Below are 20,537 nucleotides of genomic sequence, written 5' to 3' on the forward strand. Positions count from 1 at the left end.
GTGCTCCTTGGAGCTGTGGCCCCAGGAGTTGGAGAGCGAGGCCAACACTTACCTGGTACCGGTCAAGGATTCTGAAGTCCTGACAGGTCGTCCTGTACATGGCTTGTCCAGCTGGAAGCCTGGAAACTCCTTCTTTGGCCCCATAAATCCCGTCCACTAACAGGAGCGCGGCATTCACAACCTGATCCAGGTCAAAGAGCGGCAGCCCCCGGTCCCTCTTCGCCTGCCGGACAATCAGCTTCCGCTTCAGCCGCCGGGCCTCTGGGGTCATGGCCACGGCCCCAGGACAGGCTTCCAGCCGCTTGAGGAGCAGCTTCTCCTCGTAGATGCTCACGGGGGTGAACCTGGGCCCTTTGGGCTTCCGGTCCTTCTCCAGCACGGGCTTCCTTTTCTCTCGAGCCCTTGTTTGCAAGGACGTGTTGGAGTCTGTGTCCTCGCTGTCGATGTCCATCCTGTCGGGCTTCTCTTCCTCACTCTCCACCTCCTGCTTGATCTGCTCAGGGGCTCTGACCTTCTTCCTGCCTCCAACCCCTGGCCCTGAGGCGGCCGAGCCGGGAGGGGGCGGGAGGTACTCCATCCCAGGGTCGATGACACCGTCGCCTTCCATCTCATCGTCATCTGCGCAGAGCAGAAAGCAGGAGGGGAATGCAGACCCGCCGCCCACAGGGACAGCGCACACACTGCCATCAGAGCCACACACAACCCAAGAGACCTGAGGACGGGCCGTCTTACCGTGAAACAAGGCTTGTGGTGGCATCACGTCTGGAATCAGATCGGCTTCTGAGAGCAGGCTGGGCGTGGCTGAGTGAGAGGCAGGGGTCCCAGGGGCAGAGAAATCCAGAGACGGGGAAGGAGATGGGCTTGTCAGCGGGGTGCGGTCGGAGGAGCTCAGGGACGAGAAGTCGATCACTTCTCCTTTTTCCAGAATCACATCCGGCCTACGTCCTCGGCTGATGAACTTCACAGGCGTCGAGGAGGTGCTGCGGTCAAGAAAGCCAGCCGCCTCTTTCTGGGCTCTCCGGATGTCCTTCGCTTCCTGAGTGCGAGACCTCTTCTCTTTCAATTCCATGGCAGATTCCACAGGATTCCGACTCACCCGCTTTCTAAGTCCCTCGACAGTAATGATGGGATCTAAAGTTGGTTTCGAGGCTGCTGGAAAAGAATAAATATCTAAATTTTTTAATAGCTATTCAACGTTAGCTGCTTATTCTACCTTATTGTGACTCTACTTCCATGTTTGAAAGAGAAAAATGTTCAATGAATGCCCTAAACTAAGACTTAGACTTCTCTTAACCAGGAAAAAGGAATTATAATGCAAATGTAAACACTTCTGCACCGTCTTTCTCCTACTGGAATTGGTAAACGTTAAAAGTTTGATAATGCTCAGAGAGTGTAGGGGGAAAATGGATAGTTCATGCCTTTTTGATAGGGCATAAATTTTATTACAACTTTTTGCAGGGTAATTTGGCAATATGATTAAAATTTTGAAAAAATATGCCCTTTGATACAGCAACCTATTTCCAGGAATTTATCACAAAAAACTGGCAAATGTGTGTAATTATAGTATTGTTTAAATACCAAAAAAGGACAGAAATAACCAAAATGTCCATCAACAGGGTAAAGGTTTAATAAATTATCACATAGCCATTCAATGGAATGCAATGAAATAAAAGAAAATAGGGTAGATCTACATGTACTGTTATGGGAAGATGTCCAATGTATACTGGTAAGTGGGGAAAAAAATGGAGAACAAGTAATACAGTATGAATCAGTTTATGGGGGTTTTTTTTAGTAAAAAAAATGCTTCAATATGCAGAGAGGACTTCTGAAAGCTTCACAAGAGACAGCAGTGGCTCCCCTGGAGTGAAGCTGCAGGCAGGGTGGGCATGTGGGGAACTTTCAGACTTTACACCTTCAATACTATGAGATTTGTTTCCAATTATATTTTGAAAACTTTAAAAGGTCATTAAAAATTTTTCAGGTAAAAAAAATCAGATCAATGTGTGATATAAGGAGCTACTGTTAATTTTTTACAAGTGTGAAAATGGCATTATGGTTAGGCTACAAAAGAGAGTCCTTATGGATAAGAGATAAATCATGAAATATTTAAGAAGGAAGTGCTGATGCCTGGAAGTTGCTTCTAAATAATCTGAGGGTGGGGATGTGTGGAGGGTTGGGAGAAAGGACCCAGGGGCCAAGATAAAATGAGATTGGGACATCCCAGGTGGTCCAGTGGTTAAGAATCCGCCTTCCAATGCAGGGGATGAGGGTTTGATCCCTGGTTGGGGAACGAAGATCCCACATGCTGAGGGGAAACTAAGACCCGCAACTAAGACCCAACACAGCCTAATAAATAAATAAATATTTAAAACAAACAAACAAAAAAACCAAGATTGCCAGTGTTAACTGCTGAAGTAAAGACAAAGGTACCAGGGGATTCACTATATTACTTCACTATATTACTTCACATTTGTATATTTAAAATTTTCCATACTAAAAAGATTAAAACCATAAATAAACAGATTGAAAATAGAGAACCTTTCAGATACTAAAGGAACTTTATTAAACTGGTAACTTGATTAGGCAGTTATAAAACATTTTTTGTATAATATTTATTTACGGCATAAAAAACTGTGTTAGAATAAAACTGTGGGGCAGAGCAGCTCCGGGGAGGCAAGGGCTCCGTGCCTGGTCAAAGCGGATTGGCTACACTGGCACCTCTCAGCTCACGACAGTACCTTTCACTTTCAGAGTGGAGATGGACAGCTTCTCTCCCTCGGGTTTCAGGGTAGGGGGCCTGTTGTGGACGAGCTTCCACCATCCCGGTTCTCCAAATTCCTGAGCTCCCGAGCGGAAGTACATGGGGCTCCCCACGCTAAGGCAGCCCGCCACCGTGCTCCACCAGGTGGAGGTCTTTTTCCTGGAGAGTCCAAGAATGTAAAAATTATTGGCTTTTCAACCCTATCCTTACATAGACAGTGCAGTCTCTGCCTCCAAGTCTGTGATAGGCTATGGAACTTCCCCTCTTTGAAGGAACAGAGCACAGTGGATAAGGGAGAGGCTCGGGGTTCTGCGTGGCTTCAAATCCCAGCTCCACCACCTTCTAGCTGCCTCAGTTTCTTCATCTTTAAAATTAGGATAATAGAATGTGCAAGACTGCTGTGGCGATTAAATGAAGTTAATTCAAACAAAGCTCATAAAACACTTCTTATCCATGATTATGGAGTTCTACAGGCTAATTTTATTTAACTTGAGCTGCTTTTATGTATGAGTTAAACACAACTCTCAGGAAAGAAAGCAGGAGAGTCATTAGCCCTGGTAAACAGTTCATTTTACCCATGGAGGAGGATGCATCCCTCAGTCTGCTACTTGCCTTCGCACAGTAGAGTAGGAATAAAACTATATGGTATGTCCCACAAACACAGAGTTGAACCTTGGGGGAATTACCAACTCTGACCAAACCCCCCCAAAATACAGCAAGCATTTCAAAGTAACTACACAACAGTGTATACAACAAAAAATTTAAATGATATGTAAAATGTCAACTATTCAGGTTCCTGTTAAAAGTGCTTTTTTAAGGAAACTGTTCTATTTCCACCTTGAAAACATAAATCAATGACCGGAAATCCTAAAGAACAGTTCTTCGTAAGAAAGTCAGTCTAACAGATGAAAAATACTGCTTAGGGAGGCAAGAGAAAAATGTATCCTTAGGAACAGAGATGTACTAGAAAAATACAAACCAAAAGAACTCCACAAAAAACAAAAAAACTTTATAAAGGCATGAGCACATATCTGAGACAGGAGAATGACCCCCAGCATTCTGGGTCAGAGCAGAACGAGGTCTCACCTCGTTCTGACCTTTCCAGGCCCCCCTCCTGTTGCCCAGCGGTCTGACCAGAACGAACCCATCCCACTTGCTTTCTTACACTGCCCAACACTGTCCCACAGGCCCCTTGGGATCTGTTCACTTTTCTTCCCATTGTCCTATTTGGCTTTGAATCCCTCTGGTGAATTTTCCATTTCAGTTATTGTACTTTTCAGCTCCAGGACTTCTTATCTCTTTATTGATATTTCTGTTTTGTCCATACATCGCTTCCCTGATGTTCTCCACCCTTCCTTTAGTTCTCTGGGCATTTCTAAGACAGTGCTTTAAAGTCTTTGTCCAGTAAGTCCACCATTAGGTCTTTTTCAGGGGCAATTTCTGTTAGTTTATTTTTTTCCTTTGAATGGGCGATACTTTCCTTGTTCTTTGTATTCCTTGTGTTTTGTTGGACAGTGGACATTTGAATCTAATAATGTGTTAACTCTGAACACCAGACTCTCCTCCTTCCCCGGAGTTTACTGGTTTTTGACAGCTGCAGGCTGTCTCTGTGCCAAAGATCAGCCGGAGCAGAAACTCAAGGTCCTCTCAGTTCATGTCTAAGCCTGTGCCTCCCCCTGGACATGCAGGGTGGCTAATTCCCCTGTATATGTGGGTGCTTTTGAATGTCTTAGTCTTCAACGTCTGGCTCCAAAAAGGGGACAAACAGGAAAGTGAAAGTGGGGAGGTAGGTGCCAGCCCTATAAGTCCCTTTAAAGTCACCTCAGCCAGACGGGGAGGGGCTTGCAACAATGGAGGAGGTGCAACAACAAAGGCCGCCCACGCCTTTATCAGCACCTCTGTGATCAGAAGCAGCAGTCAGTGATCAGCACAGATATGATATTTGGAGGACAGCGTCCTTTGTGTCCACCCCGGATCCCATACTGTGTGCAAGCTGCTCCAGGAATATGTGCATGGCTGTCTGCCACAGTTAAAACTGGCCAACGCTGATTGTAATTTATGGTCCAAGGCTTCCTCTGGAAGTTGCAAGCCTTCAGCTGACTCCAGAGTTCCAACAAAGGTACACTGGATTCTGCCAATGCAACTGCTACCTAGGTGGGCAGACAGATTTCTGGTGCTTCCCACTCTGCCATCTTCCCAGAACCCTCATCATACAGGCACAGCTCATGTTACTGCACATCACAGATACTGTGTTTTTTAAAAACTGAAGGTTTGTGGTAACCCTGAATCAAGCAAGTCTATCGGTGCCATTTTTCCAAAAACATCTGCTCACTTCATGTCTGTGTGTCATATTTTAGATCTTGTAGTATTTCAAAGTTTTTCATTATTATTGTATTTGTTATGGTGATCTGTGATCGGTGACTTCTGATGTTACTCCTACAACTTGCTGAAGTTCAGACTATGGTTAGCATCTTTTAGCAATAAAGTATTTTTGTTTAATTTATTTTTTATTTTTGGCTGAGTTGGGTCTTTGTTGCTGTGTGTGGGCTTTCTCTAGTTGCGGCGAGCGGGGTCTATTCTTTGTTGCAGTGCACGGGCTTCTCATTGCGGTGGCTTCTCTTGTTGCAGAGCACAGGCTCTAGGCATGCAGGCTTCAGTAGTTGCAGCTTGCGAGTTCTAGAGCACAGGCTCAGTAGTTGTGGTGCACAGACTTAGTTGCTCCGTGGCATGTGGGATCTTCCCAGACCAGGGCTCGAACCTGTGTCCCCTGCATTGGCAGGCGAATTCTTAACTACTGAGCCACCAGGGAAGCCCAAGTATTTTTTAATTAAGGTGTGTACACTGCTTTTTTAAAAATAATGCTATGCATACTTAACAGACTACAGCATAATGTGAACATAGCTTTTATAGGCAGTGGGAAATCAAAAATTCACGTGACTCACTTTATGGTGATATTTACTTTACGACAGCAGTCTGGAACTGAACCTGCAACATCTCTGAGATATGCCTGTATAATATTTTTACTTTTAAATACTATGAATGTGTTTTATCATATTTCATCAAACATAAGATCCACTGACTTTAAGACACACCGTTTTGTGTACAAGAAGGAAAACTAGCTATCAAGTAAGCTATGACACACCATCACTTCTAAGATGTATCCAGCTGTCAGAGATGTCAAAGTGTGAAAAACTGTTTATCTTAAAATCAATGAAATATGGTAATAGAAAAAATATCCAAACTATTCTTCACTAATCAACATTATAACTTTGGGAAAAATTCAAGGCCAGGACTGTAAAACCAGATTAAATGACCACATATAAAATAGCAATTAAACTGTAGTAATTAAGCTTTTGTGTACTTTTTAACTTGCTTCTACAATAGGTACATAAAGTTATTTAGGTTAGCCCTTAATAAACCTTTATACATTTAAACCTTAATAAAATATTAAGGACATATAAGATCTGAAAGAAAATGTATTCAAATTTAAAACTTCATTATACAGTATACTATTCTCTCAGATCCTATGGCAAATGAGAAATGGTTAACATTAAGAATTTTAAACTATGCTCCATGGATAGCAGACTGTAAATCTTTAGCAGCTATGAGAAATGTTTAATTGCGGAGGCAGTGAGTCTGTGTTTTCATACATGGACACATCTGAGCACTGGAGACCACCTCAGGTGAGTGGTTTGGGGGCTTTTCCAATCACTGATGCTTAAAGCAGAGTTCCCAAAGGCAAGGACAGCACTGAGGCAGGAAACTGAGTGCCAAGGAGTCACAGAGTAATTTTTAATTCTCTTTCACTCCTCTGGTTAGATCAAGGAGAAAGTTAGTTGCTTTAAATTCTCACTAACACACATAGTCTCCCTTTTTGATCAAGAAAGAGGCCTCACAAAAAACTCATACAGTTTAACATCAAAAAAATGAACAATCCGATTAAAACATGGGCAGAAGATCTGAAAAGACATTTTTCCAAATAAGACATACAGATGGCTAACAAGTACATGAAAAGATGCTCAGCATCACTAATCATCAGGGACATGCAAATCAAAATCACAATGAGCTATCACCTCACACCTGTGAGAATGGCTATGATTAAAAAGACAACAAAAAACAAATATTGGTGAGGATGTAGAGAAAAAGGAACCCTTGTGCACTACTGGTGGGAATGTAAATTGGTGCAGCCAATGCAAAACAGTATGGAGGGTCCTCAGAAAATTAAAAACAGAACTACCATATGATCTAGCAATTCCACTCCTGGGTACTTACCCAAAGAAAACAAAACACTAATTTGAACAGATATATGCACCCCTATGTTCACTGCAGCATTATTTACAATAGCCAAGACACGGAAGCAACCCAAGTGCCCATCAGTAGATAAAAGGATAAAGAGGGCTTCCCTGGTGGCGCAGTGGGTGAGAGTCCGCTTCCGATGCAGGGGACACGGGTTCGTGCCCCGGTCCGGGAGGATCCCACATGCCGCGGAGCAGCTGGGCCCGTGAGCCATGGCCACTGAGCCTGCGCGTCCGGAGCCTGTGCTCCGCAGCGGGAGAAGCCACAACAGTGAGAGGCCCGCGTACCGCAGAAAAAAAAAAAAAAAAAAAAAAAAAAAGGATAAAGAAGATGTGAGGGGGAGACCTTCAAGGTGGTGGAGGAGTAAGATGTGGAGATCACCTTCCTCCCCACAAATACGTCAAAAAAACAATTACATGTGGAACAACTCCTACAGAACACCAACTGAATGCTGGCATAAGACCTCAGACTTCCCAAAAGCCAAGAAAATCCCCACATACCTGGGTAGGGAAAAAGAAAAAACAAGAGACAAAAGAATAGGGACAGGACCTTCGCCTCTGGGAGGGAGCTGTGAAGGAGGAAAAGTTTCCACATACTAGGAAGCCCCTTCGCAGGCGGAGACTGCAGGTGCTGGAGGGGGGAAGCTTCGGAGCCACAGAGGAGAGCACAGCAACAGGGGTGCAGAGGGCAAAGCAGAGAGATTCCCACACAGAGGATCGGTGCCAACCAGCACTCACCAGCCTGAGACGCCTGTCTGCTCACCCATCGGGGCGGGTGGGAGCTGGGAGTTGAGGCTTGGGCTTTGGAGGTCAGACCTCAGGGAGAGGACTAGGGTTGGCTGCGTGAAGACAAACTGAAGGGGGCCAGTGCGCCACAGCTAGCCAGGAGGGAGACCAGGAAAAAGTCTGGACCTGCCGGAGAGGCAAGAGATCATAATTTCAGAGTGCACAAGGAGAAGGGCTTCTTGCTCTGTGTGCCCACAGACAGCAGAGCACCGCCCAAGCAAGCTCCAGAGATGGGTGCAAGCCGCAGCTATCATCTCGCACCCCAGAGACAGGCATGGACCACTACCGCTGCCGCCACTGCCACCAAGAATCCTGTGTGCAAAGGCAGGTCACTACCCACACCCCCCCGGGAGCCTGTGCAGCACGCCACTGCCAGGGTCCTGTGATCCAGGGCCAACTTCCCTGGGAGGGCACACGGCATGCCTCAGGCTGCTGTAATATCAGGCTGGTCTCTGCTGCCACAGGCACGTCCCACGTTCCAACTATGACTACCGTACCCCTCCCTCTCCTGGCCTGAGTGAGCAAGAGAGCCCTGATCAGCCGCTACTTTACCGCCCTCCTGCCTGGGCGGGGACAGAGGCCTGAGGGCAGCCTACACGTAGAGGTGGGACCAAACCCAAAGCTGAACCCCAGGAGCTGTGCGAACAAAGAAAAGAAAGGGAAATTTCTCCATGCAACCTCAGGAGCAGTGGAGTAAAACCCCTCAATGGGCTTGATAAACCCTGCATCTGTGGAACACATGCATGAAGAGACAACAAATGTTCCCAAAACTGAGGCGGTGGACTTTGGGAGCTACTGCAGTCTTGGGGTTTGCTTTCTGCATTTGATTTGTTTTTGGTGCTATGTTTCTCTTAGTTTAGTTTTTAGTGCTTGTTTTCATTGGTGGGTTTATTGGTTTGGTTGCTATCTTCCTTTTTTTTTGTTCTCTTTGTGAGTATGTGTGTGTGTGTATATGTTTCTTTGTGTGATTTTGTCTATTATTTTTTATTTTTTGGCTGTGTTGGGTCTTTGTTGCTGTGTGCAGGCTTTCTCTAGTTGTAGCGAGCAGGGGCTACTCTTCATTGCAGTACATGGTGGCTTCTCTTGTTGCAGAGCACAGGCTCTAGGGGCATGGGCTTCAGTAGCTGTTGGGCGTGAGCTCAGTAGTTGTGGCTTGCGGGTTCTAGAGCGCAGGCTCAGTACTTGTGGCGCACAGGCTTAGTTGCTCTGTGGCACGTGGGATCTTCCCAGACCAGGGATCGAACCCACATCCCCTGTACTGGCAGGCAGATTCTTAACCACTGCACCACCAGGGAAGGCCCTTGTCTGTTTAGTTTTGCTTTTACCATTTGTTTTGGGGCTCTGTTTTTAACTTTCTTCTTTCTTCCTTTTCTTCTGTGCTGTGAAGCTGGCAGGGTCTTGGTGCTCCGGCCGGGTGTCGGGCCTGAGCCTGTGAGGTGGGAGAGCCGAGTCCAGGACACTGGACCACCAGAGGCCTCCTGGCCCCATGTAATATTAATTGGAGAGAGCTCTCCCAGAGATCTCTGTCTCAACACTAAGACTCAGCTCCAGTGCTGGATGCCCCATACTAAACAACTAGCAAGACAGGAACACAACCCCACCCATTAGCAGAGAGGCTGCCTAAAGTCATACTAAGTTCATAGACACCCCAAAACACACCACCGGATAAGGCCCTGCCCAAAGAGCAACAAGATCCAGCCCCACCCACCAGAACACAGGCACCAGTCCCGCCCCACCAGGAAGCATACCCAAGCCATTGAACCAACCTCACCCACTGGGGGCAGACGCCAGAAATAAGACGAACTATGAACCTGCAGCCTGCAAAAAGGAGACCCCAAACACAGTAAGTTAAACAAAATGAGAGAACAGAGAAATATGCAGCAGATGAGGGAGCAAGGTAAAAACCCACCAGACCAAACAAATGAAGAGGAAATAGGCAGTGTACCTGAAAAAGAATTCAGAGTAATGACAGTAAAGATGATCCAAAATCTCGGAAATCGAATGGAGAAAATTCAAGAAACCTTTAACAAGGATCTAGAAGAAATAAAGAGCAAACAAACAATAATGAACAACACAATAAATGAAATTAAAAATTCTCTAGAAGGAATCAATAGCAGAAAAACTGAAGCAGAAAAATGGAGAATAATGGAAATAACTGCCGCAGAGCAGAAGAAAGAAAAAAGAATGAAAAGAATTGAGAACAGTCTCAGAGCCCTCTAGGAAAACATTAAATGCATTAAAACCGGGGCGCAAACCCGTGTCCCCTGCATCGGCAGGAGGACTCCCAACTGCTGCGCCACCAGGGAAGTCCCAAAATAAAACTTTGAAGACAAGCAAAAGTTAAGAGAATTCAGCACCACCAAACCAGTTTTACAACAAAAGCTAAAGCAACTTCTCTAGGCAGGAAACACAAGAGAAGGAAAAGACCTACAAAAACAAACCCAAAACAATTAAGAAAATGGTAATGGGAACATACATATTGATAATTACCTTAAATGTAAATGGATTAGATGCTCCAACCAAAAGACACAGATTGGCTGAATGGATACAAAAACAAGATCCGTATAGATGCCGCCTACAAGAGACCCACTTCAGACCTAGGGACACGTACAGACTGAAAATGAGGGGATAGAAAAAGATATTCCATACAAATGGAAATCAAAAGAAAGCTGGAGTGGGCTTCCCTAGTGGCGCAGGGGTTGAGAGTCCGCCTGCCGATGCAGGGGCCCGGTCCGGGAAGATCCCACATGCCGCAAAGCGGTTGGGCCCATGAGCCATGGCTACTGAGCCTGCGCGTCCGGAGCCTGTGCTCTGCAATGGGAGAGGCCACAGCAGTGAGAGGCCCGCCTACCACAAAAAAAAAAAAAAAGAAAGCTGGAGTAGCAATACTCACATCAGAAAAAACAGACTTTAAAATAAAGAGACAAAGAAGGACACTACATAATGATCAAGGGATCAATCCAAGAAGAAGATATAACAATTGTAAATATTTATGCACCCAACATAGGAGCACCTCAATACATAAGGCAAATGCTAACAGCCATAAAAAGGGAAATCAACAGTAACACAATAATAGTAGGGGCCTTTAACACCGCACTTTCACGAATGGACAGATCATCCAAAATGAAAATAAATAAGGAAACACAAGCTTTAAATGACACATCAGACCAGATAGTTTTAATTGTTCTTTATAGGACATTGCACCCAAAAACAACAGAATACACTTTCTTCTCAAGGGCACATGAAACATTCTCCAGGATAGATCATATCTTGGGTCACGAATCAAGCCTCAGTAAATTTAAGAAAACTGAAATCGTATCAAGTATCTTTTCCAACCACAACATTATGAGACTAGATATCAATTACAGGAAAAAAAACTGTAAAAAATACAAACACATGGAGGCTAAACAATACACTACTAAATAACAAAGAATCACTGAAGAAATCAAAGAGGAAGTTTAAAAATACCTAGAAACAAATGACAATGAAAATACGATGACCCAAAACCTATGGGATGCAGCAAAAGCAGTTCTAAGAGGGAAGTTTATAGCAATACAATCCTACCTGAAGAAACAAGAAAACTCTCAAATAAACAACCTAAACTTACTCCTAAAGCAATTAGAGAAAGAACAAAAAAAACCCTAAGTTAGCAGAAGGAAAGAATTCATAAAGATCAGATCAGAAATAAATGAAAAAGAAATGAAGGAAATGATAGGCAAAGATCGATAAAACTAAAAGCCGGTTCTTTGAGAAAATAAACAAAATACTGATAAACCATTAGCCAGACTCATCAAGAAAAATTCAACAGAATTAGAATGAAAAAGGAGAAGTAACAACTGACACTGCAGAAATACAAAGGATCATGAGAGACTACCACAAGCAACTATATGCCAATAAAATGGACAACCTGGAAGAAATGGACAAATTCTTATTAGAAAAGTACAACCTTCCAAGACTGAACCAGGAAGAAATAGAAAATATGAACAGACCAATCACAAGCACTGAAATTGGGATTAAACTGGGATTAAAAATCTTCCAACAAACAAAAGTCCAGGACCAGATGGCTTCACAGGCTAATTCTATCAAACATTTAGAGAAGAGCTAACACCTGCCCTTCTCAAACACTTCCAAAATACAGCAGAGGGAGTAACACTCCCAAACTCATTCTACTAGGCCACCATCACTCTGATACCAAAACCATACAAAGATATCACAAAAAAAGAAAACTACGGGCCAATATCACTGATGAACATAGATGCAAAGCTCCTCAACAAAATACTAGCAAACAGAATCCAACAGCACATTAAAAGGATCATATACCATGATCAAGTGGGGTTTATCCCAGGAACGCAGGGATTCTTCAATATACACAAATCAAACAATGTGATACACCACATTAACATATTGAAGGAGAAAAACCATATGATCATCTCAATAGATGCAGAAAAAGCTTTCGAAAAAATTCAACACCCATTTATGATAAAAACTCTCCAGACAGTGGGCACAGAGGGAACCTATCTCAACATAATAAAGGCCATATATGACAGACCCACAGCCAACATCATTCTCAATGGTGAAAAACTGAAACCATTTCCTCTGAGATCAGGAACAAGACAAGGATGTCCACTCTCACCACTATTACTCAACACAGTTTTGGAAATTTTAGCCAAGGCAATCAGAGAAGAAAAAGAAATAAAAGGAATACAAATTGGAAAAGAAGTAAAACTGTCACTGTTTGTAGATAACATGATACTATACATAGAGAATCCTAAAGATGCTACCAGAAAACTACTAGAGCTGATCAATGAATTTGGTAAAGTAGCAGGATACAAAATTAATGCACAGAAATCTCTCACATTCCTATACAACACTGAAAAATTTGAGAGAGAAATTAAGGAAACACTCCCACTTACCACTGCAACAAAAAGAATAAAATACCTAGGAATAAACCTACCAAAGGAGAAAGGCCTATATGCAGAACACTATAAGACACTGATAAAAGAAATCAAAGACAATACAAACAGATGGAAAGATATACCATGTTCTTGGATTGGAAGAATCAACGCTGTGAAAATGACTATACGGCCCAAAGCAATCTACAGATTCAATGCAGTCCCTATCAAACTACCAATGGTATTTTTCACAGAACTAGAACAAAAAAATTTTACAATTTGTATGGAAATACAAAAGACCCCAAATGGCCAAAGCAATCTTGAGAAAGAAAAACAGAGCTGGAGGAATCAGCCTCCCTGACTTCAGACTATACTACAAAGCTACAGTAATCAAGACAGTATGGTACTGGCACAAAAACAGAAATATAGATCAATGGAACAAGATAGAAAGCCCAAAGATACACCCACGCACCTATGGTCATCTTATCTTTGATAAAGGAGGCAAAAATATACAATGGCGAAAAGACAGCCTCTTCAGTAAGCGGTGCTGGGAAAACTGGACAGCTACATGTAAAAGAATGAAATTAGAACACTTCCTAACACCATACACAAAAATAAACTCAAAATGAATTAAAGACCGAAATGTATGGCCAGACAGTAAAAACTCTTAGAAGGGGACTTCCTTGGTGGCACAGTTGTTAAGAATCCGCCTGCCAATGCAGGAGACACGGGTTCGAGTCCTGGTCAGGCAAGATCCCACATGCCATGGAGCAACTAAGCCCGTGTGCCACAACTACTGAGCCTGCGCTCTACAGCCTGTGAGCCACAACTACTGAGCCCACATGCCACAACTACTGAAGCCCACACACCCTAGAGCCCATGCTCAACAAGAGAAGCCACTGAAATGAGAAGCCCATACACTGCAACGAAGCGTAGCCCCCTCTCACTGCAACCAGAGAAAGCCCACACGCAGTAACAAAGACCCAACACAGACAAAAATAAATTAATTAATTAAAAAAAAAAACTCTTAGAGGAAAACATAGGAAGAACACTCTTTGACATAAATCACAGTAAGATCCTTTTTGACCCACCTCCTAGAGAAATAGAAATAAAAACAAACAAATGGGACCTAATGAAACTTAAAAGCTTTTGCACAGCAAAGGAAACCATAAACAAGACCAAAAGACAACCCTCAGAATGGGAGAAAATATTTGCAAACGAAGCAACTGACAAAGGATTAACCTCCAAAATATACAAGCAGCTCATGCAGCTCAATATCAAAAAAACAAACAACCCAATCCAAAAATAGGCAGAAGATCTAAACAGACATTTCTCCAAAGAAGATATACAGATTGCCAACAAACACATGAAAGGATGCTCAACATCACTAATCATTAGAGAAATGCAAATCAAAACTACAAAGAGGTATCACCTCACACCGGTCAGAATGGCCATCACCAAAAAATCTACAAACAATAAATGCTGGAGAGGGTGTGGAGGAAACGGAACCCTCTTGCACTGTTGGTGGGAATGTAAACTGATACAACCACTATGGAGAACAGTATGGAAGTTCCTTAAAAAACTAAAAATAGAACTACCATATGACCCAGCAATCCTACTGCTGGGCATATACCCTGAGAAAACCATAATTCATAAAGAGTCATGTACCACAATGTTCACTGCAGCTCTATTTACAGTAGCCAGGATATGGAAGCAACCTAAATGTCCACTGACAGATAAATGGATAAAGAAGATGTGGCATATATATACAATGGAATATTACTCAGCCATAAGAAGAAATGAAACTGAGTTATTTGTAGTGAGGTAGACGGACCTAGAGTCTGTCATACAGAGTGAAGTAAGTCAGAAAGAGAAAAACAAATACCGTATGCTAACACATATATATGGAATCCAAAAAAAAAAAAAAAGGTTCTGATGAACCTAGAGGCAGGACAGGAATAAAGACGCAGACGTAGAGAATGGATTTGAGGACACGGGGAGTTGGAACGGGAAGCTGGGATGAAGTGAGAGAGTAGCACTGACATATATACACTCTCAAATGTAAAACAGATAGCTAGCAGGAAGCAGCTGCATAGCACAGGGAGATCAGCTCAGTGCTTTGTGACCACCTAGAGGGGTGGGAGGGAGACGCAAGAGAGAGCGGATATGGGGATATATGTGTACATATAGCTGATTCACTTTGTTATAGAGCTGAAACTAACATAACATTGTAAAGCATACTCCAATAAAGATGTAAAAAAAAAAGATGTGATACACACACATACACAATTGGACATTATTCAGCTATAAAAAAGAATGAAATCTTGCCATCTGTGACAACATGTATGGACCTAGAGGGTATTATGCTAAGGGTATTATGTGAAATAAGTCAGAGAAAGACAAATACTATATGATTTCAGTTATATGTGGAAGCCGAAAAAAAACAAAGAAACATAACAAAACAGCAACAGTCACAGATACAGAGAACAAACAGGTGCTTGCAAGAGGGGAGGAGAGTGGGGAGAGGGTAGAAATAGGTGAGGGAAATTAAGAAGTACAAACTTCCAGTTGCAAAATAAATAAGTCACAGGTATGAAATGTATAGTGTATGGAAAAACAGTCAATAATTATGTAGTATCTTTGTATGGTGACATATGGTAACTAGACGTACCATGGTGATCAGTTTGAAACATATGGAAATACTGAATCACTGTGTTGTGTAACAGGAACAATGTAGTGTTGTAGATCAATTATACTTCAAAAACAAACTCATAGAAAAAGACATCAGATTTTCCAGAGGTGGGGGGATAAACTTCCCATTATAAGATAAATAAGTACTAGTGATGTACTGTACAACGTGATAAATATAATTAACACTGCTGAATGTTATACAGGAAAGCTGTCGAGAGTAAATCCTAAGAGGTCTTATCACAGGAAAAAAAAATTTTTCTATTTATTTAATTTTATATCTATATGAGATGATGGATGTTCATTAAACTTTGTGGTCATCATTTCATGATGTATGTAAGTCAAATCATTATGCTGTACACCTTAAACTCATACAAGTGCTGTATGTCAATTACATATCAATACACCTGGATGAAAAAAATATATAGATGGTATCATATGATAAAAAAAAGAAAGAGTGTTTCAGATTGCCTCTACAGGTCATGGGATCTAGCTACAAGTCAATAGCATTGCTTTATTTTTAGTGCACTTATTTTTACAGTTTCATTCTATTTACGTAAGTGATATAGGTTTTCCACTTACCATGGTGGTGTGAAGTTTCTTTTTTTTCAGTGACTTGATTTAAATAAGTAAACGATAATTCAAGTGATACACTAATATGGCCAAAACCCACTAGTTTAATGGTTAAATTACAAGAAGCTGGAGAGTAATTAATGTCTTTCAGTAGAAGTATTGAAAAGAAAAAGAGCCTCAGCTGATGCCTCTCAGAACACGCTCTAGAAATGAACAAATGAAACTGAACACCTGCTGCTAAAATACGCCAACTTCCTTAAAACAGGCAATTTAAATCCAACTTCTTCCAGAAGACAATCCACCAGGCAGAACAGCACTGAAAGATCATGAAAACGTTCCAAGATCTAATTTTATCAGTTTTTTTCCCTTCCTTGTCCCTTATAAATGGGGTGTATTAAGTTCCATAAATAGAGCTAAATCATTAAACTAAGACAACCGATTTCCTTTCTTTAAGAAAAAGAACCAGTTATGCTGTCAATTCTTTTCTTAGTTCTATTTTTCAATTCTATTTTTCCCTCACAGCAGCCTGCAGAAGGTCACCCCTCCATGATTCCTCAGCAACTTTGGCAGAGCTGTGACTTTTCAGCACCCGAGAAAACGGGCTGCAAGGAGTTCCGAGCGAGGACAAGCACAAACTCCCTGCTCTGACCTTTATCGTGTCCACACCGACCCAATTATGCAAGATTTATGAATCTCACACAGGACTTCAGAAGGCAACTAACAATCAGAATTTCAAACACCACTTCCCTAGTGGTCCAGTGGTTAAAACTCCATGCTCCCAATGCAGGGGGCCCGGGTTCAATCCCTGGTCAGGGAACTAGATCCCACATACCACAACTAAGAGCCCGCATGCCGCAACTAAGATCCAACACAGCCAAATAAATAAATACATTTTTTTTTTTAAAAAAAGAAAGAATCTCAAACAATCCGCCAATGCAAATGCAAACTTGCTAACCTCTAATAGCAATAAAAATCTTGCTAGATGCACATGGACCCTTAGTTAAAACATCTGGTGTGTATGTCTGTGCCCCGGCACCCCTAAGTCTGATGAACCAAGGAGGCGTCACGGAGAAGCACTCAGCAGCAAATTCAAAGCATCATGATGAAAAGAGTATCAAAGGAATAAACCATATGTGTGTTAATGTGCCCAGACTTGGCCAAGCACTGTGAATACCAAACAGTATACAATGATTTCTACCTCCCAGAGTTAATAAACACAAATACTAATAATTAACCAAGAGCAACTTATATGAGTGCAGTCAATAACTGCCATCATTTCTCGTCTTCTGACCTCCTACAAGGCACTGATTTTAAAGGCCATAATATTCCTCTATCCTCAAATTAGTCACCTATCCAACTATTAAACTGCCTCATTTAATCAAAGTCTCTATTTTTTAACATTCTAAGAATCTGTTCAACTGTCTTCCTGCTCAGTAGAAACCAACAGTTTCCTCCGAAGGTAGGATAAGAAGTATGGAAACCTACCCTCGTCATTATGTAAACTTCTACTTTTAACTTAAAGTAACAACATTTTCTGGATTAAAAAATTCTCAGTAACTGCCACAAGTAATTACTCTAATTCTCTAAAGGCCAGCATTAGGCTGTCTCAAGTCTCATATACTTTATTCTTTACATCTTCATTCAAGTATAAGATTTCTAAAAAATCACATTACCTATTCCCAAGCAAAAAAGTCCAATGTTTCTCAATGAAAGCGCAGATGTCTTCTTTCCACCGGAAATAGCCCTGACGCCCACTACCTTCCAGGGACAAGTTGTACATCGCCAGCATGACCACCTGAAACAGAAGCAGAATAGGCTGGGAGAAAAGCACAGACAGGGATGGTAAACTTCAGGGGGGAACGTGTGTTGTTTTATACTCTTGAGTATGAATAGAGGGGGGAAAAGGAAGGATAATATCTTGGAATATTCTCAGGATAGAATCCTACTTCCTTTTTTGCTTTCCATAGATGAGCATCACTGTTCCCCTTAATCACGTGCACTTGTTCCTCCCATGTTACATGTGCAAGGCTGCTGTGTGGCTGAACTGGTGATGAGTGACTACTGCCCTAAGCAGCCCCCATCCCAGTCCCCCTCCACCACTCAAAGGCAGCGCTGAACACCGTGTTAACCAATGGCATCAGGAGGCCACAGGGCCTGCTACAGCCGGCATTTCTGACAGACAGTGCTGACCTTTACTAAATATTCCAAGCATCACCCCTGCACATATACTTTTCTAAGCTCTTTAGAGGGCAGAAACAATAGACTCTCAGAATTTCAGAGCTGAAGTTAACGTGAGGTACCATCCACTCTGGGTTTAGCCTTTCTCAGCTGTGGAAAACTGTTCCTGAGATGAAATCAGAATAGACAAGGGGCAGGGACCTGAAAGGCCTGGCTGCCTGGCCCATCCTCAGAGAGGAGGACACCCCCAGCTCCACATCTAATCCAACTTTGTATTTAACAGATAATGAATTCACAGCCCCAAATGGGAAAGTACTTTGCAGAAATATGAATAACACAGTCTCACTGTAAAAGACTTCACTAAAAGAGAAAAGAGCAAAGAAGTAAAAATCATTTTAAATCCACCATCAAGAAATAATCCTTTTTAACATTTTCAGTGATTATCCTATTAGACATTTCTCTTCGCATCTAAATGCAATTTTGTAATCATAAATGGACAAGAAACTACACATGCTATTCAAAACCATGTTTTCAACCTAATAAAAATGATTAATTTTGGGCCAGCGCAATTGAAAAGGGGGCAGAACCTAAGAAGAGAATCCTTCCATAACTCTTCTTTCCATGAGGAGTAGCCCAAGGCTGTACAGGGTCTAACAGACTGCAGTTCACGCTCCCCGATATCGATGTTCACAGCCCCAAATCCCGATGGCCCAACAGGGAGACCTACAACCACACCCTCAAAGGGGCGTGGTGATTCTGATGCTCCTACCAAGTCTCAACTTCCCCCACCCTTAAACTTGTAAAATTTGCAGACAGTCTGCCAATTAACCCCATGAACAGACTTTTCAAATCGTTCCACTCATTTTTGCATCGGGTCTGCATCAGCCAACAAACCTCTCCCTTTAAAGATATTGTTCACAGGGAGTCGTTGTTTAATAGACAGGATTTCACTTTGGGGAGATGAGCACTTCCTGGAGATGATGGTGGTGATGGTTGCAAAACAATGTGAATGTGCTTAATGCCACTGAACTGTATGCTTAAAGACGGTGGAAAGGGTAAGCTTTGTTATGTATATATACATTTTAATAAATTTATTAATTTCTTTTTGGCTGCCTTGTGTCTTTGTTGCTGTGCACAGGCTTCCTCTAGTTGCGGCAAGTGGGAGCTACTCTTCGCTGAGGTGCGTGGGCTTCTCATTGTGGTGGCTTCTCTTGCTGAAGAGCACGGGCTCTAGGCACACGGGCTTCAGTAGTTGTAGCATGTGGGCTCAGTAGTAGTGGCTCGCGGGCTCTAGAGCGCAGGCTCAGTAGTTGTGATAGGCTTAGTTGCTCCGCAGCATGTGGGATCTTCCCGGACCAGGGCTCAAACCCATGTCCCCTGCATTGGCAGGCGGATTCTTAACCACTGCACCACCAGGGAAGCCCTGTTACATATATTTTACTACAATTTAAGAACGCTATTGCTCAAGAAATACCTTAAGAAAAGGATGGAATGAGCTCTTCTGCCCACTCAGACTCCTAGAGTAACTTGGAAACGTGTATTCACTGTTAATCTCCGTGGTACAGACACAAGTGTGTTGTTTCATTTCCGGTACTTTTTTTTTGGAAACATTTCATGACTTTAGAAAGTTAAAATTCACATACTTACTTGCAAATAACTTTTCCTATTATCACCATATTTACTGAGCAAACTAAAAATCCAATCATGAAGGACACGGTTTTCCCGCTCTTCTGGAATTTGTAATCTTAAAGAACGAATCCCAGTTGCGTTTCTGCTCTTACACCACCAGTCCAAGCTCATAGTAACAGGCTGGCCCTGGGAACCAGCACAGCTCCAAGGCCTTGCTCAGGCTGGCACAGCCCAGCGGGCACCTCCCAAGTATCTGATGAAGAGCATGTAGAAAGATAATGAGCGTGTCTAGGACGAGAACGTAAAAACTACCCTACTTGATAGCTTCCCTACTTTTCAGACTGTTGTTCACACATCACCAAGGAGGAGGACACAGAAAGTGTATGGAAGGGGCCTTTTAGTCACCCCATTACTGTTGGCATTTTGTAATATAAACAAGCATTTCTACTTCTTATTTTGATAAATCAACAAAGTTTAAGATTTAAAACAAAGAAAACCCACATTCCAATTGGAATATGACATCAATAGAGTCTATTACAGACCAACGGATCCTCTTTTAGCTCTTGTGTGAGAGAGACAGAGGGAGAGGGAGGGGGGAGGGAGAGAGAGGGAGAGGGAGAGGGAGAGGGAGGGAGAGAGAGGGAGAGAGGGAGAGAGAGAGGGACAGAGGGACAGAGGGAGAGGGAGGGAGAGAGAGGGAGAGGGAAAGAGAGAGAGAGAGGGAGAGGGAAAGAG

At 42.7% G+C, this 20,537-nt stretch overlaps 1 protein-coding gene across 2 annotated transcripts in view; it reads right to left on the bottom strand.

Moving 5' to 3' along the window:
- The window catches only part of KAT14 (lysine acetyltransferase 14), a 44,355-nt gene that overhangs the window by 19,147 nt on the left and 4,671 nt on the right, over positions 1–20,537 (bottom strand). The window contains exons 2-6 of one of the 2 annotated variants that reach the window (XM_029220757.1): positions 17,669–17,790; positions 7,795–7,968; positions 2,739–2,920; positions 733–1,152; positions 53–618 (exon numbers count right to left, since the gene is read on the bottom strand). In XM_029220757.1, coding sequence (XP_029076590.1) covers positions 53–618; positions 733–1,152; positions 2,739–2,920; positions 7,795–7,823 — 1,197 coding nt within the window. In that variant the 5' untranslated portion in view covers positions 7,824–7,968; positions 17,669–17,790. The remainder of the gene's footprint in view (positions 1–52; positions 619–732; positions 1,153–2,738; positions 2,921–7,794; positions 7,969–17,668; positions 17,791–20,537) is intronic. The other variant, XM_029220756.1, reaches the window with a different exon arrangement.

This window comes from Monodon monoceros, unplaced genomic scaffold (genome assembly GCF_005190385.1).
Source record: "Monodon monoceros isolate NGI ecotype Baffin Bay Population unplaced genomic scaffold, NGI_Narwhal_1 Super_Scaffold_13, whole genome shotgun sequence".
Taxonomy (NCBI): Eukaryota; Metazoa; Chordata; class Mammalia; order Artiodactyla; family Monodontidae; genus Monodon; species Monodon monoceros.